Source organism: Takifugu rubripes, chromosome 22 (assembly GCF_901000725.2).
Source record: "Takifugu rubripes chromosome 22, fTakRub1.2, whole genome shotgun sequence".
NCBI classification, from domain to species: Eukaryota; Metazoa; Chordata; class Actinopteri; order Tetraodontiformes; family Tetraodontidae; genus Takifugu; species Takifugu rubripes.
Window position 1 is genome coordinate 10,529,989 of NC_042306.1, and position 21,947 is coordinate 10,551,935.

Consider the following 21,947-nt stretch of genomic DNA (forward strand, 5'->3'; position numbering starts at 1 on the left):
GGCAGAATAAGACGCGAGAAGGGGGCGTTCAACTGTGACACAAACGTCCCTTTAATAGGAAGCGGATCACAATCGGGCTGCATTCCTCCTCTTCCTCATCAACCACCGATCAGCAATGAGAAATCAATTACAAACATCCCCAGTAGAAAATAATTCTCTCATGCGAGTTCTGTTCACACTACATTCGTATTGATTACAGGTGACATATTGACAAGCTTTAAAAAAAACAAACATTGATGACCTTTCGATACATAGATTCCATGAATAATAATTTTAAAAAAAAGACAAAAACAACATCGTAGACACGTGCTGGCACAATTAAAGTTCCCCATCATGCAACTTTAAGCTGATTCTATTCACAGGGTGGGTGTCGTTGGTTTCCATGGAGTCGTGTCAGCGTGCATGCATGCGTGTACGTCATCTCTCGTGCGCTCCTTTGTGCTTGAGCAGATCAGTGGTGTGTGTGTAGGTGTACTCAGCATGTGTGCGCACACATGAAGCAGGCGACCAACCACCCCAGTCATGATGCGGTCTCTACAGGCTGCTCTGAAGCCACCATCCCTTTATTATCCCTTTAATAAAAGGTGGACCCCCTCAGTCATGACGAGAAAGCTCTGTTGAGGTTAAATCGACATTCACAAGCTGAGTTTTTGGTCATTTTGACAGATTCCAGTGGAGACAACATGTGACATCATTGAGTTTCGCACAGAAACCACGAGACCGAGGCGGTTGGCTCACTTTTCTTTTTTTGCAGAGAAACATAGGCGACAAGACAGCAACATATATTTAAACAGCATTAAAATGCTCGGCGGTGGTTCTGATGGCTTCTTTCTTTGGAAAAAACAAAACTGGAGATATGGCTCGTGCAAATTTGGTCTTCTTTCTTTCCCTTAAAATATGAAAAAAGCATCCAGAAAAGGGAAAAGGGAAAAGGGTGGGGGTGGGTGGGGGTTACAGGAGTCTATAAATAAGATCAACACAAACAAAACAAGGATGAAGTGTCTCTTTCCTTGGAGCTTCATATTGCAGGTGGTGCCGCTGCAGCAGACATTTTGGATATTCTAGGTACAATAAATTGCTCAGTGTCTGAGCCTGGTTTGCAAATGGGACAATACGTGTGCACAGAGTCCTGTTCCATTCTGTGTGAGTGAAAACCAGTATTGCCTTGAAGGGATGGGCTTATTGTGTTCCGCGGCACCCTCGTGTGTGTGTGTGTGTGTCTAATTCTTCCACTCTGTCGCTTGTGAGAGTCGTTCTGAACAGGAGCAGGCCTGGGGAGGGATTCTGGGACATGGACAGGCGCTTGTCCCAGTCCAATGATCCTGTAGCCCTTTTTTTCTTCAGGTGATGCGCCCTCTAGGGGTGGAGATGTGTCATGGAGGGGGGGGGGTATTGCTTCTTTTGTTGCGATGTGAAGCGGGACAGACAAAAACAATTCAACCTGCTTTTGTCAACATGTTAGTAAGGTGGGAATTTAAAAACCGTGCTGTGTCGGGGTTACATGTACACCATGCTCGCACACTTACAGGATGGGAGGCACCGATCTTTTGTGGGCACAGCAAAGTGAATCACAGTGTTCCTGGGGTCAACGTGCAGAACAGAACGTTACAGGACAGACGAGCAGTGATGTCACCCCTGGACACTGATATAAGGTCACTCTTTGCTTCTTTGCTTCTTTTTTTTTTTTTTTTTTTTAAAGGAGGCAAAAGAGGAAGCAGATCTTAAGTCTGTGCCTTGATTTACACAACACATTACAGTGGAGGGGAAGGGGGGGGGGGGGGGGGCTATGCAGAACAAGGGCAGTGGGTGGGACAGACAGAACAGACAGACGGAGGGACGGAGCAAAAGTGCAAAGTGGCCGTCGTCAATCTATTCACACGGTTCCGCCGTTGGTCTGTGCTGCGTTGCGTCACATGTGCGGCATAGAAAAGGTGTGACGCGTCACATGGGGGGGGCCGAGAATGTGTGTGAGCATATAAACATAGTTTGCATTGGTAACACTGCGATGTAAATGTTGCATAATGTATGCAGATGTATGTACAAAAGGGCCCGGGTGTGCTTGTGTGCTGCGCGGGGTTGTTTATGCAGGTGTGGGTAACATACGTGTGCGCATAATACTACATTTCTCAGGAATGTCTGGTGTATTTGTGCACGTGCGAACCCCCCTCCCCCTCCCCCCGACCCCCCCTCCCCTCCTCTCAGCTGCGGCCCTCCTCGGCGGAGCGCTGGTCCGACTTGAGCTTCACGAACTCTTTTGCCACGTCGTCGTTGTTGCGCTGCGAGAGGATCCGCAGGACCGTCAGGCCCGTCTCGTCCATGTGGACTCGCCGGCCCAGCGGCATCCAGCAGGTGACGCTGCCCCTGCTGGCTATGTCCTTCACCTGCAGCACGGCCATGCCCACGGTGCGATCCTCCCGGGCGAAGCAGTAGTCCTTCACACACACCTGCAGCTCGTAGCTCTCGGGACCCACCTCGGTGCCCAGAGAGCTAAAAACAAAAAGGTCAACGGTTTTTATCCTCGCCTGCGTGTTCACCGGAGGAAAAGAGACGGACACTCACTACTGGAAGCTTTCGTTGAATTTGGGAGACCAGCTGTTGTTCTTGGATTTGGTGGCAAACTTCCTCTTTTTGTCACTGAGGTGAGGGCCGATGATGAAGACTTCCACGAAGGGCCTGAAACCCTGCGCCTTCCATTTCAGGTCATTAGCTGCCACAACTGGACGACAAAGTCAGGCATCGTTTAAAAAAATAAAATAAAATAAGGGGTGGCGGGGGAGAAATGGAATCAAACCTGGGTGGGATCTGCTCAGCCTGCTCACCTTTCACGTTGATTTTGTGTTCACCGTTCGGCTGCGGCAGAATGTCCACGCACATGACCACCTCGCCCACGGCGTCCACCCCCGATGCTGTAAGACGCGCAGATGTTCTGCTGTTAACAGCTGGTTACTGACTGCGATGAACGAATGCAGATGAAATTCCAACAGCCAGTCGCAGACAGAGGAACTTAACGTTCATCTTTGGGCTTTCTGTCAGATGCTACATGCCAACAGTGCGGCGGCCCCGTCGAACATGTCAATCAATCAATCAATCTTTATTTATATAGCGTCTTATACAATCAAAATTGTTTCAAGGCGCTTTCCAGAATCCCAGGGCCTGACCCCAGACAAGCAACAGTGGCAAGGAAAAACTCCCCTTTAACAGGAAGAAACCTTGAGCAGGACCAGGCTCATGTAGGGGGACCCTCCTGCTGATGGGGGGGGTGGGTAGAGAGAGAGGAGAAGGGGGGAAGGACAGGTAGAGGATAGGATAGGTAGGAGAGGAGAGGGGTAGAGGAGAGGAGAAGGAGGAGGAGGGGAAAGAGGAGAGGAAAGAAGAGGAGAGGGAGAGGAAAAGGAGAAGGAGAGGAGAGGAGAGGAGAGGAGAGGAGAGGAGAGGAGAGGAGAGGAGAGGAGAGGAGAGGGAGAGGGAGAGGAGAGGCACAGAGCACAGAAACACACACAATCTATTACATGTTCCACACATATGTGACACCTACGTTTGTCCGGTGGCGTGTCTTCATTTGCCGTGTACCTGGTCCCCTTTCCTCCGTGAACTGACAGGAGTAAGAAGAGCTTGATTAAGAAAGGAGCCCGTATTCGTTGATATGACCAACGGTGATATGAAACGCACCCTGAGCGTTCTGCGACAGGACAAACTTCCTGATGAGCTTGTCTGTGGCCTGCGTGTACAGAGACAAGGCGTAGCGCAGCGACTGCAGGTCCGGGCTCTTCTCCAAGAAGGTCTTCTTCAGGCCAACGCCACCGGCGTGGAAGTATTGCTGCGTACACACAGGTGACATCCCATATCACTACACAGGTCACACGTGCTCAACGCGCGCAGACGCCAGCAAACCACGTTCATGGAGGGCTGTTACTGAGCCCATTCCATACCTTAATAGTGTCCAGTGCCAACTCTATTACTGCGCACTGTTTAGGAGTCAAAGCTTTGGCCTCCTCTCGTCCCATGTGTTCCTGCAGGACAGATTGATCAGAGAGATCAGTGTCTTCACCAAAAAACCTGCTTTTATTTCATTCATTTTGCTGCTAATGGCGTTGCTGCCTGCTGTCGTCATCACCTTGAGCTTAGATAACTGGCCCAGCTCCTTCGCAGCATTGAAGATCATCTGAGTGCCCTGGAAAAAAGAGAATGACGCACGAGTGAGGATAATGTACGAGGGTGTGCAGCGGGGTGAGGGATGTGCTCAGGGGTGAGGAGAGCTTCAAACCAGAAGGGTGAGGACAGGAAATGCAATAAATCCTCCCTTTCAGAGAGCGTCTGCATCAAACAAGCTTCAGATTGGAAGAGAAAGAAGGTTTAAGTGCTTCGGTGTTCAGTGTCAGTATTCCAGTGGGTTACAGGCTGGTGCATCAGGCCACCATTCAACACTGTTTTAGATGCTCTCATCCAAAATGATTAAAAAAAAAAGGTCTAGAGAATGTGCTGTTGAGAATCCCACGGACACACAAACAGGATACTTACAATAACCTAAGAACAGAAGGGAGGGAGAGAATGAAGCGACGGCAGAAACGTTGGGTTAATGCTCATGAAAACGAGGCCGAGCCAAGAGAAGCGCTGAGAAGCAGAAAGGGAATCAAAAGGCAAAAGCATCTAGAGTAGTTTGATTACATACCGTCTGGTCCGTGAGGGTCGGGAGCACAATGGTCTTTTCCATTGTGTTCATGACCAGTTTCCACAGCTCCTTCAGCACTCGCTTCAGCACCGTCTTCTCACAGATCTTAGCGAAAAGGGACAAGCTGGAAGAGAGAAACACAACATTTTATGCGTTTAGGGGGTCAGATCAAAGCGATGGTAACTGCAAACAAGGGCTCCATCTAGTTTAATGATGAATGAGAACACTTAAATATGACTGTGATGTGATTTACAGCAGCTAATGAAGAGTAATCTGAGAGGGAAACATGTCTCTTTAAGAAAATATAGATGACTAATAAGTAGTAACCGGATGCACTTACTTGCTGTCCAGGAAGTCCATGATGGGCTGCAGGACATTGTCAGCCTCCTGGACCACACTGCCATTGGCCGGGACGGTCTGACCTTTGACCTGGGCAAGGATGTCTCCCATCTGCCTGACGTTGTCTTCAATCTGGGGCTGGAAACTACACCAAGCACAAAAAAGGCAACGTTTTGATAAACAGACTCTAAACTTAGGGTAGCAGACTTGACCACCAGACATAAAGAGACCCACCTGACAGCAAAGATGTGGCTGAGGTCATCCATGACGCTGTTGAGCTTGTTCTGCAGCTCCTTGAGGAAGTCGCTAGCCTCCACGTTGAGCTGGGAGTCAATAACGGGATGAATGCGGCAGCCGGCACAGTAACACATTCACAACGACCACAGCATGAATGGAAACTCACATCTTTGCCTCCCATAGCTTCAAACATCTTCTCCAGCTGGACTCTGAGCTGCTGGATGTTGTTGATGATGATGCACGGCTGAGGGGGACAGAAAGAAAGCGCCACACTCAGCACTCCCCAAGCATTTTACTAGAATCAGTAGAGTTGGTCCTTTTTTAATGTTACTTTGGTGAAAACACTCCTGGTGATGAAGGCGAAGAAGCAAAGGGTTTTCAGTAATTACAGCCCATCTGGGAGCTCATGGTCTCTCTGGGAGGGCAGCCCATTTTGCCCCGAGCCCATGGCTTCATTCAGCTAATTACCCAAACCTAATTCACATCCAAAGACTGCAAGCGAGACAAATGTACTCCACTGAACGAGGCTGCCTCTCCACCAAACTCAGAGTTTAAGGAAAGGTTATATAAAAATGATTAAGTCGGGCTGATGCTATGTTTTCCAACCGTGTTTTGTCCTCAACTCACCACTTTCTCTTTCTTGACGTGATTGGGAAACTCTTTTGCGATGATGTCAGCGTAAGACAGCAGGACAGTGCCGATAGTCTGCAAAGAACAAAATAAAGATGCTAAACCAGAGTCGCAGTGAGAAACCTCCACGTATTCCTGTCCCGCATGGGTGTTTTTGGTTGCTGCTGAGACAAGTCACCTTGGCAAATCTTTTCATATAATTGCCAACGATCTGAGGGTCAGGACACTCCAGTTTGCGGATGATTTCAAAGCTCTGATTGAGCTGGGAGAACACGTCCACCACAGAGCAGGAGAACAAAGCGTGCTCTGACGTGACCTGGAACTAGAGAGTGAGCAGAGAGAGCCCCGTGGGGGAGCATTAGAAACATTTCTGTGCAGGTGCTGATACTGAAAATGGGTAGGGGGGGATTCTACAGGCATCACTTATGCAGTGGTGTTGCTTGTAATATCACAGCTGCGCCTGCTGCAGCTGCATGCGAGTGCAGTTAAACGATTAGCGAAAAGCCTCGAATGAAGGCGTCTGGATAAACGCCACGGAGGTGATCAGAGATACGATGGAGCGCAACCCCCCCTTGTTAGAAGCCGGCCATCATTGAAGAGCACTGTGGACTGCAGCTCCTGGCGACATTAACTGGACCCGCGGGAGTTCTAACATACGAGCTGGGAGAATCTTCAGCTGCTGCGCATCGACTCTCTTTAGGTGCGAGTCAGAGCACGACGTGTGCTCGCTTTGCCTTCCGTATCGAGGCGTTATTGGTCGCCCCGAAGCCCTTAGCTTCTTCTCCGTGTGGAGTTGCAGAGTCAGCAGAGAAACTTCCTTGAATCTTCAATTTGGAATGCTCTCTCGGCAGATACATATTTTAATCTTATCCCTGCAGAAATCAGACGTTGGAAAATATGGCTGATTGTAGTTACCCCATCCTTTTTGTCCCGCTCCAGGGCTCCGTGTAGAAAATCTCGGGACACTTCTTCGTTCTCATCCAGCCACATGATAACAAACGGTTCAAACCAGCTGCAGAGGAAGAAAGAAGGAGCAGGGTCAGAATGAAGGACACAGTGTCAGAGGTAAATATGGTGTGTTTATTGGCTCCTCACGCTGGATATTCAGGCACATGCTTCTGGAAAGTGGGCAGTTCTTTGCAGTACTCGTTGTAGAGCCACTTCACCTTGAAATGTAAGTTCATATAATCTGCACTTTTACAGAGACGGTGCTTCTCGTGCTCTGAATATCAATCACAGAGGGGGGAAGAAAGGACATTTTCAATTTAGAAGACCAAACAAGAGCCCCCCTCGGCCCCATCAAATCAACAAAAAACGTACCCTCCATGGCGTATTTCATATCTTGTGCAAACATATTCCACATCACCTCTGCACTGATCTTGCCCACGTTCAGTTCCTGCGGAAACCTGAAAGAAACAGAACAGACAGATCAGTTAACCTTCTATGTGTCTCATTTAACAATACAAACTTTAAAAAAATTTGTATTTCCGTAGCGTAACATGGCCAAATCTATCTGACCTCTCTAAGTGGAATAACTTGTCTGTGGACACATTCTAACACAGTATTGGAACTTGGGAAATGTTTATCTTTGGGTCATATTCAAATTTAGGCATTATTATAGGCGTGACATACCTCACAGGGTTTAAACAAACACTGACAGTTGCTTGGCCTGTTTCTGTTCCCTTAATTTCATGAATGACATTTAAAAGTTGAAAATATCATGTGACTCACTGATTAAGACAAGGAGTGTAAGAGTTTTTGTCCTCCTCAATGATGGAGACAATGAGAGTGATGAGTTTGGACCAGAAGTCCAGGTTTTTGATGCTGGGACCCTGCTCATCTGGGGGGACAGCCTTTGACTGGACACAGAGAAAGAATAAGGGTTCATAAATTACTGTAGAGCAGAGATACTGTTGGAGTCAGTGTATATTCAAAGCATTTATGTCTCAGATACTTACAGGATCTGTCTGATACTCTCTGTTGTATAGATCATGACAGTTGTTGAAAATGTATTCGTAGGTGGAGTTGAGGCAAGCTTTTACGCAATCCTTCACCACCTGACTTGCCCTCGGGGGGCTCTGCAGCTCCTGCACCTGAACACAGGACACATAAAATATTTGATTTAATCCCCTCAAAGATTCATGAGAATTACAGAGAATATGTCAACAGACCTCATTCTCACATACTCATAAAATGCCCCAAATGACACCAATGTACGCCACAAAAACACCTCACACTCAAGAGTCACGTACAGCGCTGTTCTGAGGAAAGAAGCTTCAGTTTGGATAGACTAATACCAAGAATACGCCTAAGGCTAATTTCCAGAAAGTACTAAAAATTTGCGTCACATTAACTCAAATGTACTGGAAAAGAAAAAATAATGCATCTGCGTTTCCTCACCTTCATTCTGAAGAATGTAATGCTAGTCAAGAGATCGACGGTGGACTTGAGGTCCTGTAGTCTTTCAGGACTGCTGGCAGGGAAGTTGTTCTGGAAACGTCAGCAGCGAGACAAATATCACACACAAAAATAAGTGTTCATTTACGTCTAAAGATTTTGTCTCAGTCCTACAGTAGCTTAAATCAGGCATTCACTTAAAACAGGCAGAAACAGAGAAAGCGAAATAAACTGTACCCGATACATAGACAGATCGATCCTCAGGGAGTTGTGCAGCTGATCCAGCAGTTTTACAAACCTCTCCTTCTGTACAAGCCCGAAAAAGAACAAACCATTTACAAAGGCAACACAGTGAGAAACAATGTTTGTCACCATTTGAGTATGTAAACTTGACTGCTCAGCGGATTGGATGTTTAGTGACGTAGGAGGAGTTTAGAGACCTTCAGTTAAACGTTTAAAGGTAATATTTAGCACCAGTAGGAAGATTCTTGTGTTGCTGAGATATATAATGACAAAATCTAAAGTGGAAAAAGGTTCCTTCTTTATTTCAGGAAACAGTCTTTCCCCTGGACTCACTCCAAAGTTTGAAGCAGCAAATCTGTCCGAGGCAGAAACATTGTTGGATGACTGTGTGGTGTGGGCGTAGTAAGCATTGATGTTGGCCAGCAGGGTGCTCATCACTGCTGGCACTCCAGGGCACATATACTTAGATGATAAGCAGGCAAAGTGGCTGTCGGGTAGAAGCAGGGATAAGGAAAGATGAAGCCAGAGAAATGGAAAGTGGAATAAATTCTGCAGCATCTGTGTGAGTAATGGACTGACGTCATGGCCTGGTAGATGGACTCGACTCCGTATCTCATGGCGAATTCATCCACTATCTCCTGAGCCGTCTCCTCAAAATACACCTTCCAGGCGTCGTCGCCTTTAGCGTCTGGAATTTTCACAATGCCACCATTCTGCTCCTCAGTGGTGTACTGAAACAGATGCTGAACGCAGACAGAGAGCATTGGAGACCTTTACCTTTACAATAAAATAACCACAACATCTGTGACAGTCGGACCTCTCAGACTGACCTCATGTAGACATGTGTACTGCACATGGTAAGGAGCAACCGTCTCCTCGCCCTTGATCTCCACACTTATGTGCATGCGGATGGCTCCCGACACAGCAGACTTATCAGTTCTCTTGTCTGTCCAAATTGAAAGGGAAAACATTGAAGGACCCTTCCATTAAGGAGAAATGTAACTTTGTCATCATCTCAAACTCACCCAGGTTGTACCAGACATCCATCTCTCCGCTCAGTGTCCTCACTTCAATGATAGTTTGACCCAAGAAGTCATCGCTCTCACGTTTGAACCTCTGTTTCACCCGCGATTTGATGTCGTCGTCTTCGTCCCACACGCGGACCTTGATTCGGTCAGACGAGTTATGGCATTCACTGGACGAGGCGTAGGTTAAACAGGAAAGATAGAAGATATTTTTTATACAATCCTAAATTTCAAATGCCGTGAAATGACAGAACATCTTCCATATAGTTATTAAATAATAAAATATTTCAGAGAAGTCATTTCCATGGCACTCACAAGTGAAAGCTTTCTTCCCAGACGGGGTTGAGGTTGCCATAGATGGTCTTTGTTCTCTTCTTCGTCTTCCCAACTTGAACTGTTACATACGGGTCACTGGAGCCTGTTTTGTCTTTAGCCTGCAGGCCCTGCGCACAAACGACTAAGGAAGAGCAGCAGATATAGTAAAGTTCAGGTACATTTGTTATTTCAAACTAGAGTTCAAGTATATTTAAAAAGATGATGAACTCTTGTCCTATGCTCTCCTTGGATTCTTCACTCACCAGTAATGCTGATCTTTGCTGACCACTTGGAGGTTCCGTCAAGCACACTTTGCTTGATTTGCTTCATCTGCATGCCGTGGGTTTGTTTGTCGACACCGAACACGTCCAGGATTTGTTCAAAGATCTCTGGCTTGTTTCTCTCTCTGATCTTCATGCGGTCCTTCAGGACCATGATGATGTTCTGGGTTCGGTCCTCAGCCCCATGTTTAGAGCTCTTCTCCGCAGCTCCTGAGAGGCACAAATGTCAAGATGTAATAAGGCGCGTTTGGAATGAAAAACATTACACACATCAAATATAAAGTAGACCAAAAATGTGTGTTTTTGTTCCGTACTCTGCAGGCAGTCTGCATTTAGTAAATCCTGGCACTTCTCGTGACATTTGACGCCACACTCGGAGCAGCGCATGCCTTGCCGGGCGATACCCCAAAGCAGCCCTTCGCATTCGTAGCAGTAGGTGGGGGTGGTGGCAGTCCACACCTCAAAGTTGTGGGGGGTGGTGGAGGAAATGGGGTAGATGAGAGCCTGCAGGGTCTTTTTATAAACGTGACTTTTCTGCGGAGCAAACAGAGATATGTTGAGACATGTGAGTGTTGGGTTAGTAATTAAACCTCAGTGGAGAGAGGAAAAACCCACCAGCTCCTCATTGCCGAGAGTGGTTGAAGCCATAGCTGAGGTGATTCCAGCTTTGCGTGAGTTCTGCACTAGAGACTGTCAGAGACATTAACAAAGTTTAAATGTTGACTGCAGACGTATGGTTACTGTGTGATTCCTGTTAAGGATAAACATGTTTACTCACCATTGCCTGATGAGGCCAAACAGCGTGAAAACAGAGAAAGAGTTAAAATGTCACTAGAAAGCCACACAAAATCATTGTGCTTCCAGTTGTTTTCTCACCAGATCTCTAACAAGAGGGATGGCTTTTCTCTTGCGAAGGTCAGGCATGCTATCAATACTGTAGAGAGCTCCCCCCATTCTAAAAAACAAACAATACAAACATAAAGAACGGATTATCCTTAAAAACACTAAATGAGGACCAGTAATACGAGCATAATGTTGTAGATGAAGTTGAGATTCATTTAAAAAAATAAATAATAATCAAATGATCTGATATTGTATTTCCTGCTGTATCAAATCAGCCTATATGAGTGAACTGCAATCAGTGTTCTGTGCCGTTTATTGTAGGCTGAGCATGTGAGAAAAGTATTAATATGGTTGCATCTATAATGAATGGGTTTCTATTCCTGCTGCATTTATAGACTTTCCTGGAGAGTTGCATAAAGTGGCGATGCCAGCCCACACAGCAGGGATAAATGCTGGGTTTCTGCTTGGCAAACTTTGCACGTCTTTAATGTGCAGCCTCAGTTCTACTCTGAAGAATTCCTGATCTACAAATGAAGCACCAGCTAAGCCAGGGCAGCCCACTTCTGTTCAATATTCATTGGCCAGAAGCCACGAGCTGACTTTGCCTGTGTATCAGAATGAAAAATGAACTAGGGATTCCCAGAATAAAGTGGGCCATTTTTTAACAGCGAACAAGTTTTGGTAACATTTAGAGGATAAATTAAATCGTGATTGATGATGCTTTACCTTGACAAAAGCACCGTGATGTGTTTTAAGTAGGTAAAGGACCATTACTCAGGATACAAACACTCACCCTCCTTTACCAAACCACAGTGAACTGGAGGTTTCTCCTCGAGCCTGGAAGATGAATGCAGGAACATCAGAAGAAGCAGCAACCCTCATCTTTAATCATTTATCTATCTAATCATTAGACAGAAGAATCAAAACTGAATCCCTTGGTGTCGATGCATTAACAGGCAAAATTGTGCTGGTCACTGAAACCTCTGAAATGGTGCTGTTGCTAAATTTTTAAATGACCGAAAATAAAATCAGATGGCAGCCATTACACAAGAAACACCGAGACTGCTGTGAAGATGAATGTGCAGAGTGGAGGAGTGTTTCTGACACCTTTTGCTAGGAGTTTCCTTCTTTCTCACAAGCTGGTGCACCTACCTGCCAGCTTGCTCCAATGATGGCCGAGTAAATTGCATGCGAGTGTCGCTATGGCAATGACATGAAACTGGAAAGAAAACAAAGTGGGTCGGCACAAAGACGGAGAAAAAAAAAGACAAACAAAAGAAAGCCAACGAAAACGTAACGTGACATACATCAAAATAAACATTGAAGCAAGTGATTATTCAGCTGCGCAACTTAATTCAAACATAATGAAAAGCAACATAATAAGTGAGTAAAATATGCCAATCAAAGCCAATCAAGCAGATTGTGTCCAATTTATTTATCAAAGTGCAACGTGGCGCTGCAGCCAAACTAAAACAAAAGTTGCTGTCATTAAAGAAAGTAATAATAGAGGTAGAAACTCTGGGTCTCTAGACTTCAGCTTTTCTATAAAATGACATGATTACTCGAGCCCAAATGGGGATAAACATTATCTTACCTCTCGAAGTTGGTCTAAAACTTTATTGTAAAGCCTCAGCCAGTTTTCTTTGGCTCTCACTGCTGGATCTACTGGTTCTTTGGGCTCCTCTACGACTGGAGGACTATGATGGAAAACAAGTTTTTCTTTTTTCTCAGTGAATACACTTTCAGGATTAATTGTCATAAGGTTTCTCTCAGAGTCTATAGGAGTTCCTTCACTGATCAGATTGGTTTTTGAATGCAACTCGACCCCTACCTCTCAGGCGGCATTTCTGTTTCCTCCTGTGGGGTTGGAACCCTGCTCTCCTCAAACCGCTCCTCTCTCTCTTCCAAGGGGAGTTCTTCCTCTGACAGATTTGGAGGCGTCTTGGCCTCCTTCTCCATTATCAGGTCCTCTTCTGGCCACTGTTCTTCCTCCGGTGGAGGAATGTGATCCTCAGCTGGCTCTGTGGTTACAGGATCAGTCAGATGAGCCTGCGGTTGTCCAGAGAATTGGGGCTGCTGGGAGGAAAGGCCCGGGGCAGTGGACTGGGGCTGAGAAGACAAGTTAGCAATGGTGGCTGGGTGGGATGGAGGGATAGCATTGCTTCCAGCAGACTGTTGTTGAGATGAAATGGAGGCTGAAGGGTGAGACTGGGTGGGTTGTGCAGCTGGAACTGAGGACAAGAATGTTGAAGCCAAGCCAGAGACTGCAGCAGTCAGAGGTTTGGCCATTGAGAAGAAGGAGGTGGCGGATGTGCCTGACTGAGGCTGTGTTTGGGGCTGAGCCTGTTTAGGAGGGGCTGCCGTCGGTGGGGACTGTGGGACTGTGCCAGCGGGCTGAGTCTGATTGGATATTTGATTGGGGGTTTGATTTGGGGGCTGCTGTTGGTGTAAGGAAGATTGTTTCTCAAGAGGAGGTCTGGAGCTGGGAACATCCAGACTTTTGGGAGTGGTTGGGGTGGGAGTGAATGGAGGCTCCATGTCCTCGCTGAGGGTTCCATCCAAATTGTACATGTCCTCGTCATCATACATCATCTCTTCGTCCTCGTAGAGGCCCTCCTCTTCTCCCTCATAGAGCTCTCCATCATCCTCTTCATACAGAGCGGCCTCCTCTCCTCCATCTTTGCTGTACTCGTCACTGTATGCCCCCTGAGTCTCATCTGGGTCCCAGTCAGGGGAGCCTTTACTGTAGCTTACAGAGGAGTGGCAGGAGTGGTAGGAGTCATTCTCATCATAAGGGTCTCTTTCTCCATAATCACAACCGTACTCTTCCTCGCTCAGCTGACTGCTGCAGCGACTTAGCTCTGCAGAGGAGGCGTAGCTCCCAGAGGGACTGAGAAGAGAATAAAAACATAGTTGGCTTTTTTAGGCACCTGAACTCATTCAAGTAGGTTATTTATGCACATAAAGTACACACAGTATACAAGCATAGTGAATGTCTTACCCACAATTTCTGAATCAATATCTTAAATTATTATAGGGCACTTTATACCCAGTGCACTCTGTTTGCTAGCTGAACAATGGTAATTATTAATGGTGACAAGCACGGCGAGAACAAGAGAACCAGAAGCAGCAGAAAATACAGAGAACATAAAAATGAAAGGCCTATAAAAAGAAAGAATAAAAGATCAGGCATCCAGAAATACAACAAACAGGGAACCATACTTATACTCCATGATGAATGGGGCTATTAGAAGAAAATAGAAACACCAAGAGAGAGGGCAGTGGATGGAGGAGGGATGGAGATAGGTAGGAAAGGAAAAGATTGGTAAGGACAGGTGGTGAGGGGGGGTGTGGACAGCAGTGATGAAGAGGAATGAATACATTTCCTCTGTTCCACACACACACAGGCAGCTCATCTCAGGATTTACTGGCTAAATAACTCAAAGCTAAGTGATACATATTTTAGAAATGAGATGAGTGCTGTTCGCTTTGATGCGAATAGATTAAGGTCGGAGCCACTCGCGGAAATAATTATTTTCACTAAAGAAAATTAGGCGCACACACCTGATGGTCCTCTGATGGTGATACTCCACATCCTGGCTGTTACCGGAGCGTTGATAAGACAAACTTGTGTTGTTGCGGTGCTGGTGGCTGATGGGATACTGGTGTACGGAGGCATTGGGCTGTGATGTACTGTAGTATGGAGGGGGGATGCTGTTACTGGTTTCACTTCGATAGTCACTGTCCCTGTCGTCCACAGCGCTGTCCGGGTCTTCGTCTGCAGAGTCAGAAAACACTTTATTTTGGAGCCGTTGCTTCTTTGTACAGAAAGAATATGAAAGATTCCGCTTGAAATGTTAATAATGCGATGCAAAAAGAACGATTATAAGGTTGATCGATCCGATCGAAACCAACCAATTGTCTGGTATTAATCGGAAGCGAGACAGATAAGATGAAGCAACATGATTAGATCTGCAGTAATTCATGCAGTTCATCCATCCATACGGTGCATGATACATGACCACGTTCTCATTTTCATTCTCATCATTAAAACAGAACATGAATCCATCCCTGCTCAAAAAGATGCATTTGCAGAGTCTATAGGTGACAAATGAATATCTTAGCTAGGGAGGCACTTTAATGTTGCAGTATGAGAATTACGCAAATAATCACTGTTCGGTCTTCATCATTGTTCATCTCACTTTGACCGCATATACCTTCTTCTTCATCCGTCTGGATGCAAACACATCAGTAATTACCGACAATGAACTTCCTCTCTTCAGCTATGCAGCCGCCTCTCCTTCTCCTTCTCTAATTTCACAGCTAACCATCCATCATTCCAATTCTGCTCTTTTATCTTCCCTTTGAGAGAATGGAGATTAATTTCTGCAGTTGTATTGATGAGCCTGACACACTCAGACAAGACTGTCAGATGATCTGCAGGCAAAGACAGACAGAAGGAGACTTTGCGGCATATCTAATGGATGGACATCATGTGGCTTCGCTTCTGTGGGACACCGAATGTAGAAATTATTTATAGCTTCTGTATATAGATTGGATGAATGTCTGAAAGTATCCTTCATATTCTAGTAGCAGGTATCACTGAAAGAGATCAACCAAAGCTGAATGCATCAAACAAACTCTACAGAAGCTAAAAATGACAAATGAGTGACTCTGACACTTACTTTGTTGGTCCCCCCAAAGACTCCAGTTACCTACAATAAAAACAAGGATTATAATCACATTAGTGTTTTAGTCACGCCACAAATTCTTAGAGTTCCGTGGTGGCAAAAGTAAAACTGAAATGCTGACTGTTCCAGTGTTTGCACCAGATATCTGGATCATTGTGATTAACTGCCTGGCCCAACAATGACGGAACAACAGAATCCTGGAGGAGCAGTGAGCACCTCTGAGCATCTGATGCAACTATTGATCCTTTACAGTAGAGTGAACAGTGGCCCCTTTCCCTCCTAACACACTGTAGTGCACGTGTGGTTACACACATAATGCATTTGTTGAGCTGAAGTAATCTAATTACATCTCCAAAGCTAAACGCATTATTCTCTTGTTTAACACAGACAAATGACTGAATTGGAGAAACACCAAAGGGACGCTTACAACACTGGGTCCCAGGTACACGGAGAGGGCGTTCCTGCTCCTCCTGATAGGAATACTGTGAAATGAGAGGAAATAATTGACCTTTCACTCTTAACAACCTTGCACAGATTAATAGCTTATTCCTTTATGTGAGGCGATATCCTGTAGAACCAAATAAACAGCTTACATCTTGGTCCCTCATGGCATTAATCTGCTCCAGTTTTTTAGCCCAGTAGCGCGCCTCATCCTCGGGGATATCTGAAAACATGCCAGATACATTCAGGTGACAAAAACAAGCCGAATGGAGTCGTTCCTAAACCGCTGAAACGTTTATAGTACTGGAACTCCATTATTTAAGCCTAAAATGATTGTATTAAGAACTCATATGACTCCCACCGAAGCACAGGAACCACATGAACACCTTTTCCACAGCTGGAAAACCGATATATCGGTCTGAAAACCGGGGAGTCGGATGCACACTATTGACTACAGGAAGTCTGATGGGAAGTTACACCTAATCAATGCTAAGAGGAAGCTTGTAAGTGAGAAGATGCATGCACTCTCCCTTTAAGGCCACAAATTCAGCCCCCTGGACTATACAGTATATACCACAGGAAAACAATAAGCATCTGACAAGATCACAGGTTTTCATATGTAACTGTGTCCTGTGAAAAACAGGCAGGCATTATTAATGCAGCTCGGCCCTCGAGGGTGTGATATTTTCCTGCATCATCGGCCATCGACACATTCTGACTGAAACATAACACACTGTTTTCTCACCAAGAGGCAGCTCAAAACGTGTGTCGAGTAGTAAAACATGGAGAGTGGGATCTTTGGTGCCACAGATCTCATTTTCGTTCATGATGACCTGAGAATCCAGTGTGAGCCACTCCCCTGGACCCTCCTGCACACAAAAGACATTTCCAGCTGACACACAAACGATGGGCACAATAGAAGCAAATAAAAATCCCAATTAGTCATCCTCTTAAGTACAGTGGGACTATTGCATTTCTGAAGCGGTGAAGGTGGTTTTGCCGGTTTAGGGCCGAACCTCGTTTGACTGTCGGATGCTACGCAGGGGGATCCATACAGTGCCCACCATGGTGTCCCAGATTAACCCCTTGTTCCACACTTCTACCGTCAGACCCAGGTCTAGTCGATTTATTTCACTGGAAAAGAAACAGAAAATAACAAATTATTTATTTCAACGCTGTCATAAATGTGTGGCACAGCGGTAGATTTGAGGCATCACCCTTTAAATAAAACAAAGCATAATCGGCTTTTTGCATCTTGAGTGTGGTTCTGCTGGGAATGACAGACTACTGAGTCAAGCACACAGTGCAAATAATGATTTGTGAACCCCACTGTGACACGTCTTGGTTGGCAAATTTGAAATAATCTTTCATAAAATATTTACAAAGCGCCAGGACAGGAAAGAGAAACAAAGACAGAGAGAAGGATGGATGAATAAGTGGAGGAAAGGGATGAGTGGGAGGAACGCGGAGGAGGTGATTATGATGCATGCCTGAAGGGACAAAGTGGTAAGTTTGAGAAGTAGGAGGACAGGATTCCCCATCTAAGCGGTGAATCCTTTCAAGAAACATGTCCGTTTGATTCATGGCAGTGACTGAGGGGGCACAGTCATTTATACCGGGTTCGGCCGAGGCGATGAGACTTTCCCCGCAATCCAAACATTACATAACACTGCCTCACTGATGCAACCCAAGCACCAAGCTCGACGCCTTCTAACACCATACAAGTGCATTCTGCAGTCAGCCTGCTGCTGCGTCCTACGTGGTAAATGAGTCACACCATTCATCAACCACATCACACCTCTGAGCACAAATGTAAACGCAGCAAATCTCCCAAAATGTTAAGCACTTGGTGTTGCGTGTTTAAATACGCGGATTCAGGATGCTGTGATTGATGCCTGGACAGCAGCATGAGGAGGCCAGGGAAGAGGGGGACTCACAAGAAGAGGGGGCTGAGTTGATGAAGAACAAAGAGCCACATTAAGAAGAAGTGACAGAGGAGAGGAAAGGGGCTGGGGGAGAGCCAAGGCTGAGAAAGCGGACGTGATGAGAAAATGCATCGGTGAGAGCGAATGAAAAAGAGGGTGAAGCCGATGTTAGAGGGGTAGATATAAAGAAAGAGTCAGGAGAGACAACGGCTGGATGAAGGGTGAAGAGGAGAGAATGTGTGGAAGGAGGAAGCTGGAAAAAACTAAACCACTTGAGGAAAAGCAGAGAGGAGAACACAACAGAGAAAAGAGCGGAAGAGAAGGTCCAGTGACAACAAAGCTCTGATGAAAGACTCACAACATGAAGTCTTGCTCCCAGCTGGGCAGGTCGCCCCGGACAGCAATGGTTGTGCTCTTCACATTTTGTACTTTGAGTGTCACATAAGTGTTAAACTTCTCTGTGTAGGACAGAAGGATAAAGAGAGAGCGTTAGACTGAAAACCTGCACTGACAAACTTCTTGTCACACACACAATTCTGTGTCTGAACAGCAAGATCCCGTCCGCGTGATCTAACGTCTATTTCTGGAAGCGCAGGTCCTCACCTTGGGGCCCATCCAGCTTGGCTTTCTTCACTGTGGAAACACAGAGAGGGACAAAGTCACACACAGGAACGCCATCTGTTTTTATAATGCGCACAAATAAAAAAATCTCATGGTTTAAATCCTGTCCTGTTATCCAGGCATTTTAAGGGAATTGGTGTGATCTATTTTTCAGTACACAGTTAAAGCCCTGTTTCTGTCTCTGCAGCACCTTTTAACCAGCTTATCATAACCCACACATACATTTTTAATGCCCTGCTACCCACTGCTCTCCACACGCGCTGCAAAAGATCCCTGCAGGTTTGCGCACGTACCAATAAACAAAGGTTCGTATTAATATAATGCAAACGCACGCTCCTCGGCCCTCGAGAAACTCAAGATTAAAACATGTCTTATGGCACAATTCTCTGTGCACATGTACAGCCTACTGCAATAATAAAACTGCCCAAGCAGCATTCCCCCACCATCCACCCACCCACCCCCGCCTTCTTACTTCTGATTTTTTTTTATTCATTCAGTACAAACCCGAGCTACATGTGGATCCTAAGTGCTGTTACATCAGCAGTAACATAGAAAGTGTGACTCATTGCTGTATAATGAAAGAATATCCACGTATGGTGGTTCAACGTCACCTCCACATGCACCACCTACGGCAATAAACGCAACATCGGTCGGGTTTAAAGCTTGAAATCACCTAAAACAATTGAACACCATGCAAAGAAGACAAATGGATTCAAAATGGGCTGTGCTAGTTGAAACGCTGCTACTTATGTAGATTATATCACGAATAGCTTGTTGCACCATCTTAATGTCAACAGTCAAATGATCCTGGAAATATATCAGGACACGGGGAGGATCGATAAAAAAAGAAATAGGATTTTCAACAGTAGAAAGACGAGGTTTAATAATAGCCCACATAAATCTTCCTGACAGACTGAGTTATAAGGAGAAATGTCCACAAGCCCCACAAACTATATTTTGCCGCAGACGCATGTTTCTAGGAGGACACACACACCCACACATATAAATGCCTGTAACTCATACACAACAAGGCAGTGTAAGGCTATAACGCTAAATCAATCGAGTGAATCGGCTGGCCTAGATTTTAAAAAACTGGGTCAAAGACATAAATCTGATCAAATACTGGGTAACAATAAAACTGTTTGCTGATTCTACTGTTAATAAAGGATCCGAAGCGGATCGAATAGATCCTTTCCTTAAGAATTTTGTCTCACACAGCAGACTCTGACTTATGGGGCCCAAGCAGCCTGCCAAGAAAACGACAGGGACTCAGGAAACCCTTCAACTTGAACTGTCTGGGAATGTAAAATAGGGAGCGGATGAGCCGAACGCATCCATGCAGTGACAAACTGAAGGCTGGCCTGATTCAGAAATGAGGAAATATGCGCTAGCCAACAGCAATCGGGACATTCCTGGACGAAAGGGAAACTGAAAAATTAGAAAATATAATAAAAGAAAAGAATTGGAAAATCATGTGGGATATTTGAAAGTTATTCTGTGAATATGACTGTAGATTTGCTCAGCTGGCAGATGCCCGCGAAGCTGCCGGGGCCAGAAATAGCTCCAGTCAGGTAGACATGAATGATGTAACAGGAACTTGGAAAAACTAGAGAGGTCGTCTGCCAAGTCTTTTAGTCTGCACTGACAGTTTCAAGCAGCCTATGAATGAATAAACCTGAGACTCTAATGGCACTGACTCAGAGCTGTGACAGACAGTGGGGAGATGCAGTGGGTGGGGTGATGGCGGGATGGCATCCATAATGGACCTGAGCTAAAGACGACATTGACAACGTCCCTAAACTGTCGACCTGAAAATAAATTCTAGAATCTCAACACAAACACTTTCTATCATGTTTTTACAACTAGTTTTATTACATACGAAGGATGCAAGTTTCCCCACATGCATAAAAAAGTGTGGCACCCTGACGAGTGTTAATATTGTATATTTTCTTACATTTTCATTGTGATATTTTGACTCAAACGAGGTGACGCGACTGCAGCAATTGTCCGCTTTAAAAAGCTGAATGTTTAATTGTTAATAGCTGCACGACAGCTCACAGATGACGGACGGATGGTGAGTATTTCTTATCTAAACGGCTGATTCGAATTCTCTCAACATGCACACGGTTCCCCTGCAAGCAGCGTGCGTGCGTGCGTGCACAGGCAGCACCGTTCTCAGAACAGTGTCGGCTCCATCAGGTGCTGTCAGGAAGTCTCGCCGTGACGAGCTGACGCATCCTTTCTGGGAAAACGTCGAGGAGTGACGAGCACCTCCCGAAGCAGCGGAGTATTCCCTCACGACTACAACAGCCGCGTCAGAGAGGAGGCGGCGGCGGCATCAGGGGCTTTTCCTTCCTCATCCTCCCGACTGCCCACGCATGAATGAACCGAGTGGCAACGCGCAATTACACACACGCGCGCAGGCTGCAACAGCCCCCCGCCAGGAGTGTGAATTGATGTTTCCCCTCTCAGATATTTTGATGGAAGCATGAGGATGAGAATGATCTGCTGGTCACCGTTCAATCCGCGTCTCCCCTGAACTCATTCATAAAACCTTTTCATTTGAGCGCAGGCGGTAAATGAGAGCAACGTGTCATTAAGCCGCTGAGCTGTTTTACTACTAAAAGAGGTTTGTTAGAGGCAAAAGCTTTCTCATTTGATGATTTATCAGCCAAGCTTAGCTACTTTTCTGCGGAGCTGACGTCCCACAGGCACCCCGACACACGACAGGTGCAGGTGGAACGTGAGCGAAGCATACACCGATAATGTCCCCTCTTACCTCCCACACAGAGCAGGGACATCTCTGGCAGCGACGTGAGCGTCCCCGGCTGTCCTCTGCTGAAAGCGTCGTGATTTATACGGCCGGTCCCGCCGCTCGGCTCCTCTTGACAGCGAATACGGTGTCTTCACTCAAATCCGCGGTGATAAACTGCCAAGACGATGCCCTGAATAGTGCGCAAGAGAGAAGCCAGCATCGTTTCGGAAGCGCGCCCCCCCCCCACCCACCCTCTGCGTGGATGTTGCTCTTTAGGCGGGACAGCGCTCACGGGAGTGATTTCCTCGCCCCCCTCTTCTTTCTCCTCTGCATTGCCTCAACTCTCCTCCGCTCCACCTGCGCGCTCCGCCATCTTGTTTCAGTAGCAGCAGCGCCCCCTGCGCGAGGACAGCTCCGCCGGGCCGCTCTGACGTCACAGCCCAGGGCGCGCGAGAGAGGGGGAGATTGATAAATGTATTCAGAAATGTAATTAAATTGCCTACTGTGGGTTTTATAACGTACTTTACGAATGTTT

The 21,947-nt window shown here is 46.1% G+C and overlaps 1 protein-coding gene across 2 annotated transcripts; it reads right to left on the bottom strand.

Annotated features, from left to right (window-relative positions):
* Positions 1–30: 30 nt before the first annotated feature.
* LOC101078499 (protein unc-13 homolog A-like) lies at positions 31–21,840 on the bottom strand. 2 transcript variants are annotated; one of them, XM_029831339.1, is made up of 42 exons: positions 21,437–21,840; positions 18,640–18,669; positions 18,395–18,494; positions 17,128–17,245; positions 16,857–16,980; positions 16,264–16,334; positions 16,098–16,152; positions 15,665–15,694; positions 14,544–14,757; positions 12,811–13,869; positions 12,574–12,676; positions 11,773–11,816; positions 11,013–11,091; positions 10,915–10,920; positions 10,752–10,826; positions 10,451–10,670; positions 10,119–10,346; positions 9,856–9,997; positions 9,541–9,710; positions 9,346–9,461; positions 9,095–9,258; positions 8,849–9,002; positions 8,510–8,578; positions 8,276–8,365; positions 7,834–7,968; positions 7,607–7,734; positions 7,196–7,281; positions 6,971–7,097; positions 6,791–6,887; positions 6,054–6,197; positions 5,873–5,950; positions 5,412–5,489; positions 5,243–5,331; positions 5,010–5,153; positions 4,670–4,793; positions 4,115–4,171; positions 3,930–4,010; positions 3,670–3,817; positions 3,536–3,592; positions 2,820–2,906; positions 2,560–2,716; positions 31–2,487 (listed from the first exon to the last, which is right to left on the bottom strand). In XM_029831339.1, the coding sequence occupies exons 1-42, from the start codon at positions 21,456–21,458 to the stop codon at positions 2,199–2,201; spliced, it is 5,589 nt and encodes a 1,862-aa protein (XP_029687199.1). In that variant the 5' UTR covers positions 21,459–21,840; the 3' UTR covers positions 31–2,198. The 2 variants fall into 2 exon arrangements, with proteins under 2 accessions (XP_029687199.1, XP_029687201.1); XM_029831341.1 differs by lacking the exons at positions 18,640–18,669; positions 21,437–21,840 and having other exon boundaries at positions 16,857–17,003; positions 18,395–18,416.
* Positions 21,841–21,947: the final 107 nt, after the last annotated feature.

Bases quoted from the DNA above. Each gene is read 5' to 3' on its own strand.
- LOC101078499 (XM_029831339.1), bottom strand. From the start codon at position 21,458: ATGTCCCTGCTCTGTGTGGGAG. The intron at 16,153-16,263 runs GTAAGCTGTTTA...CTCATTTCACAG, and splicing joins ATGCCATGAGGGACCAAGAT to TATTCCTATCAGGAGGAGCA. The intron at 2,717-2,819 runs GTGAGCAGGCTG...TTTGTCGTCCAG, and splicing joins ACACAAAATCAACGTGAAAG to TTGTGGCAGCTAATGACCTG.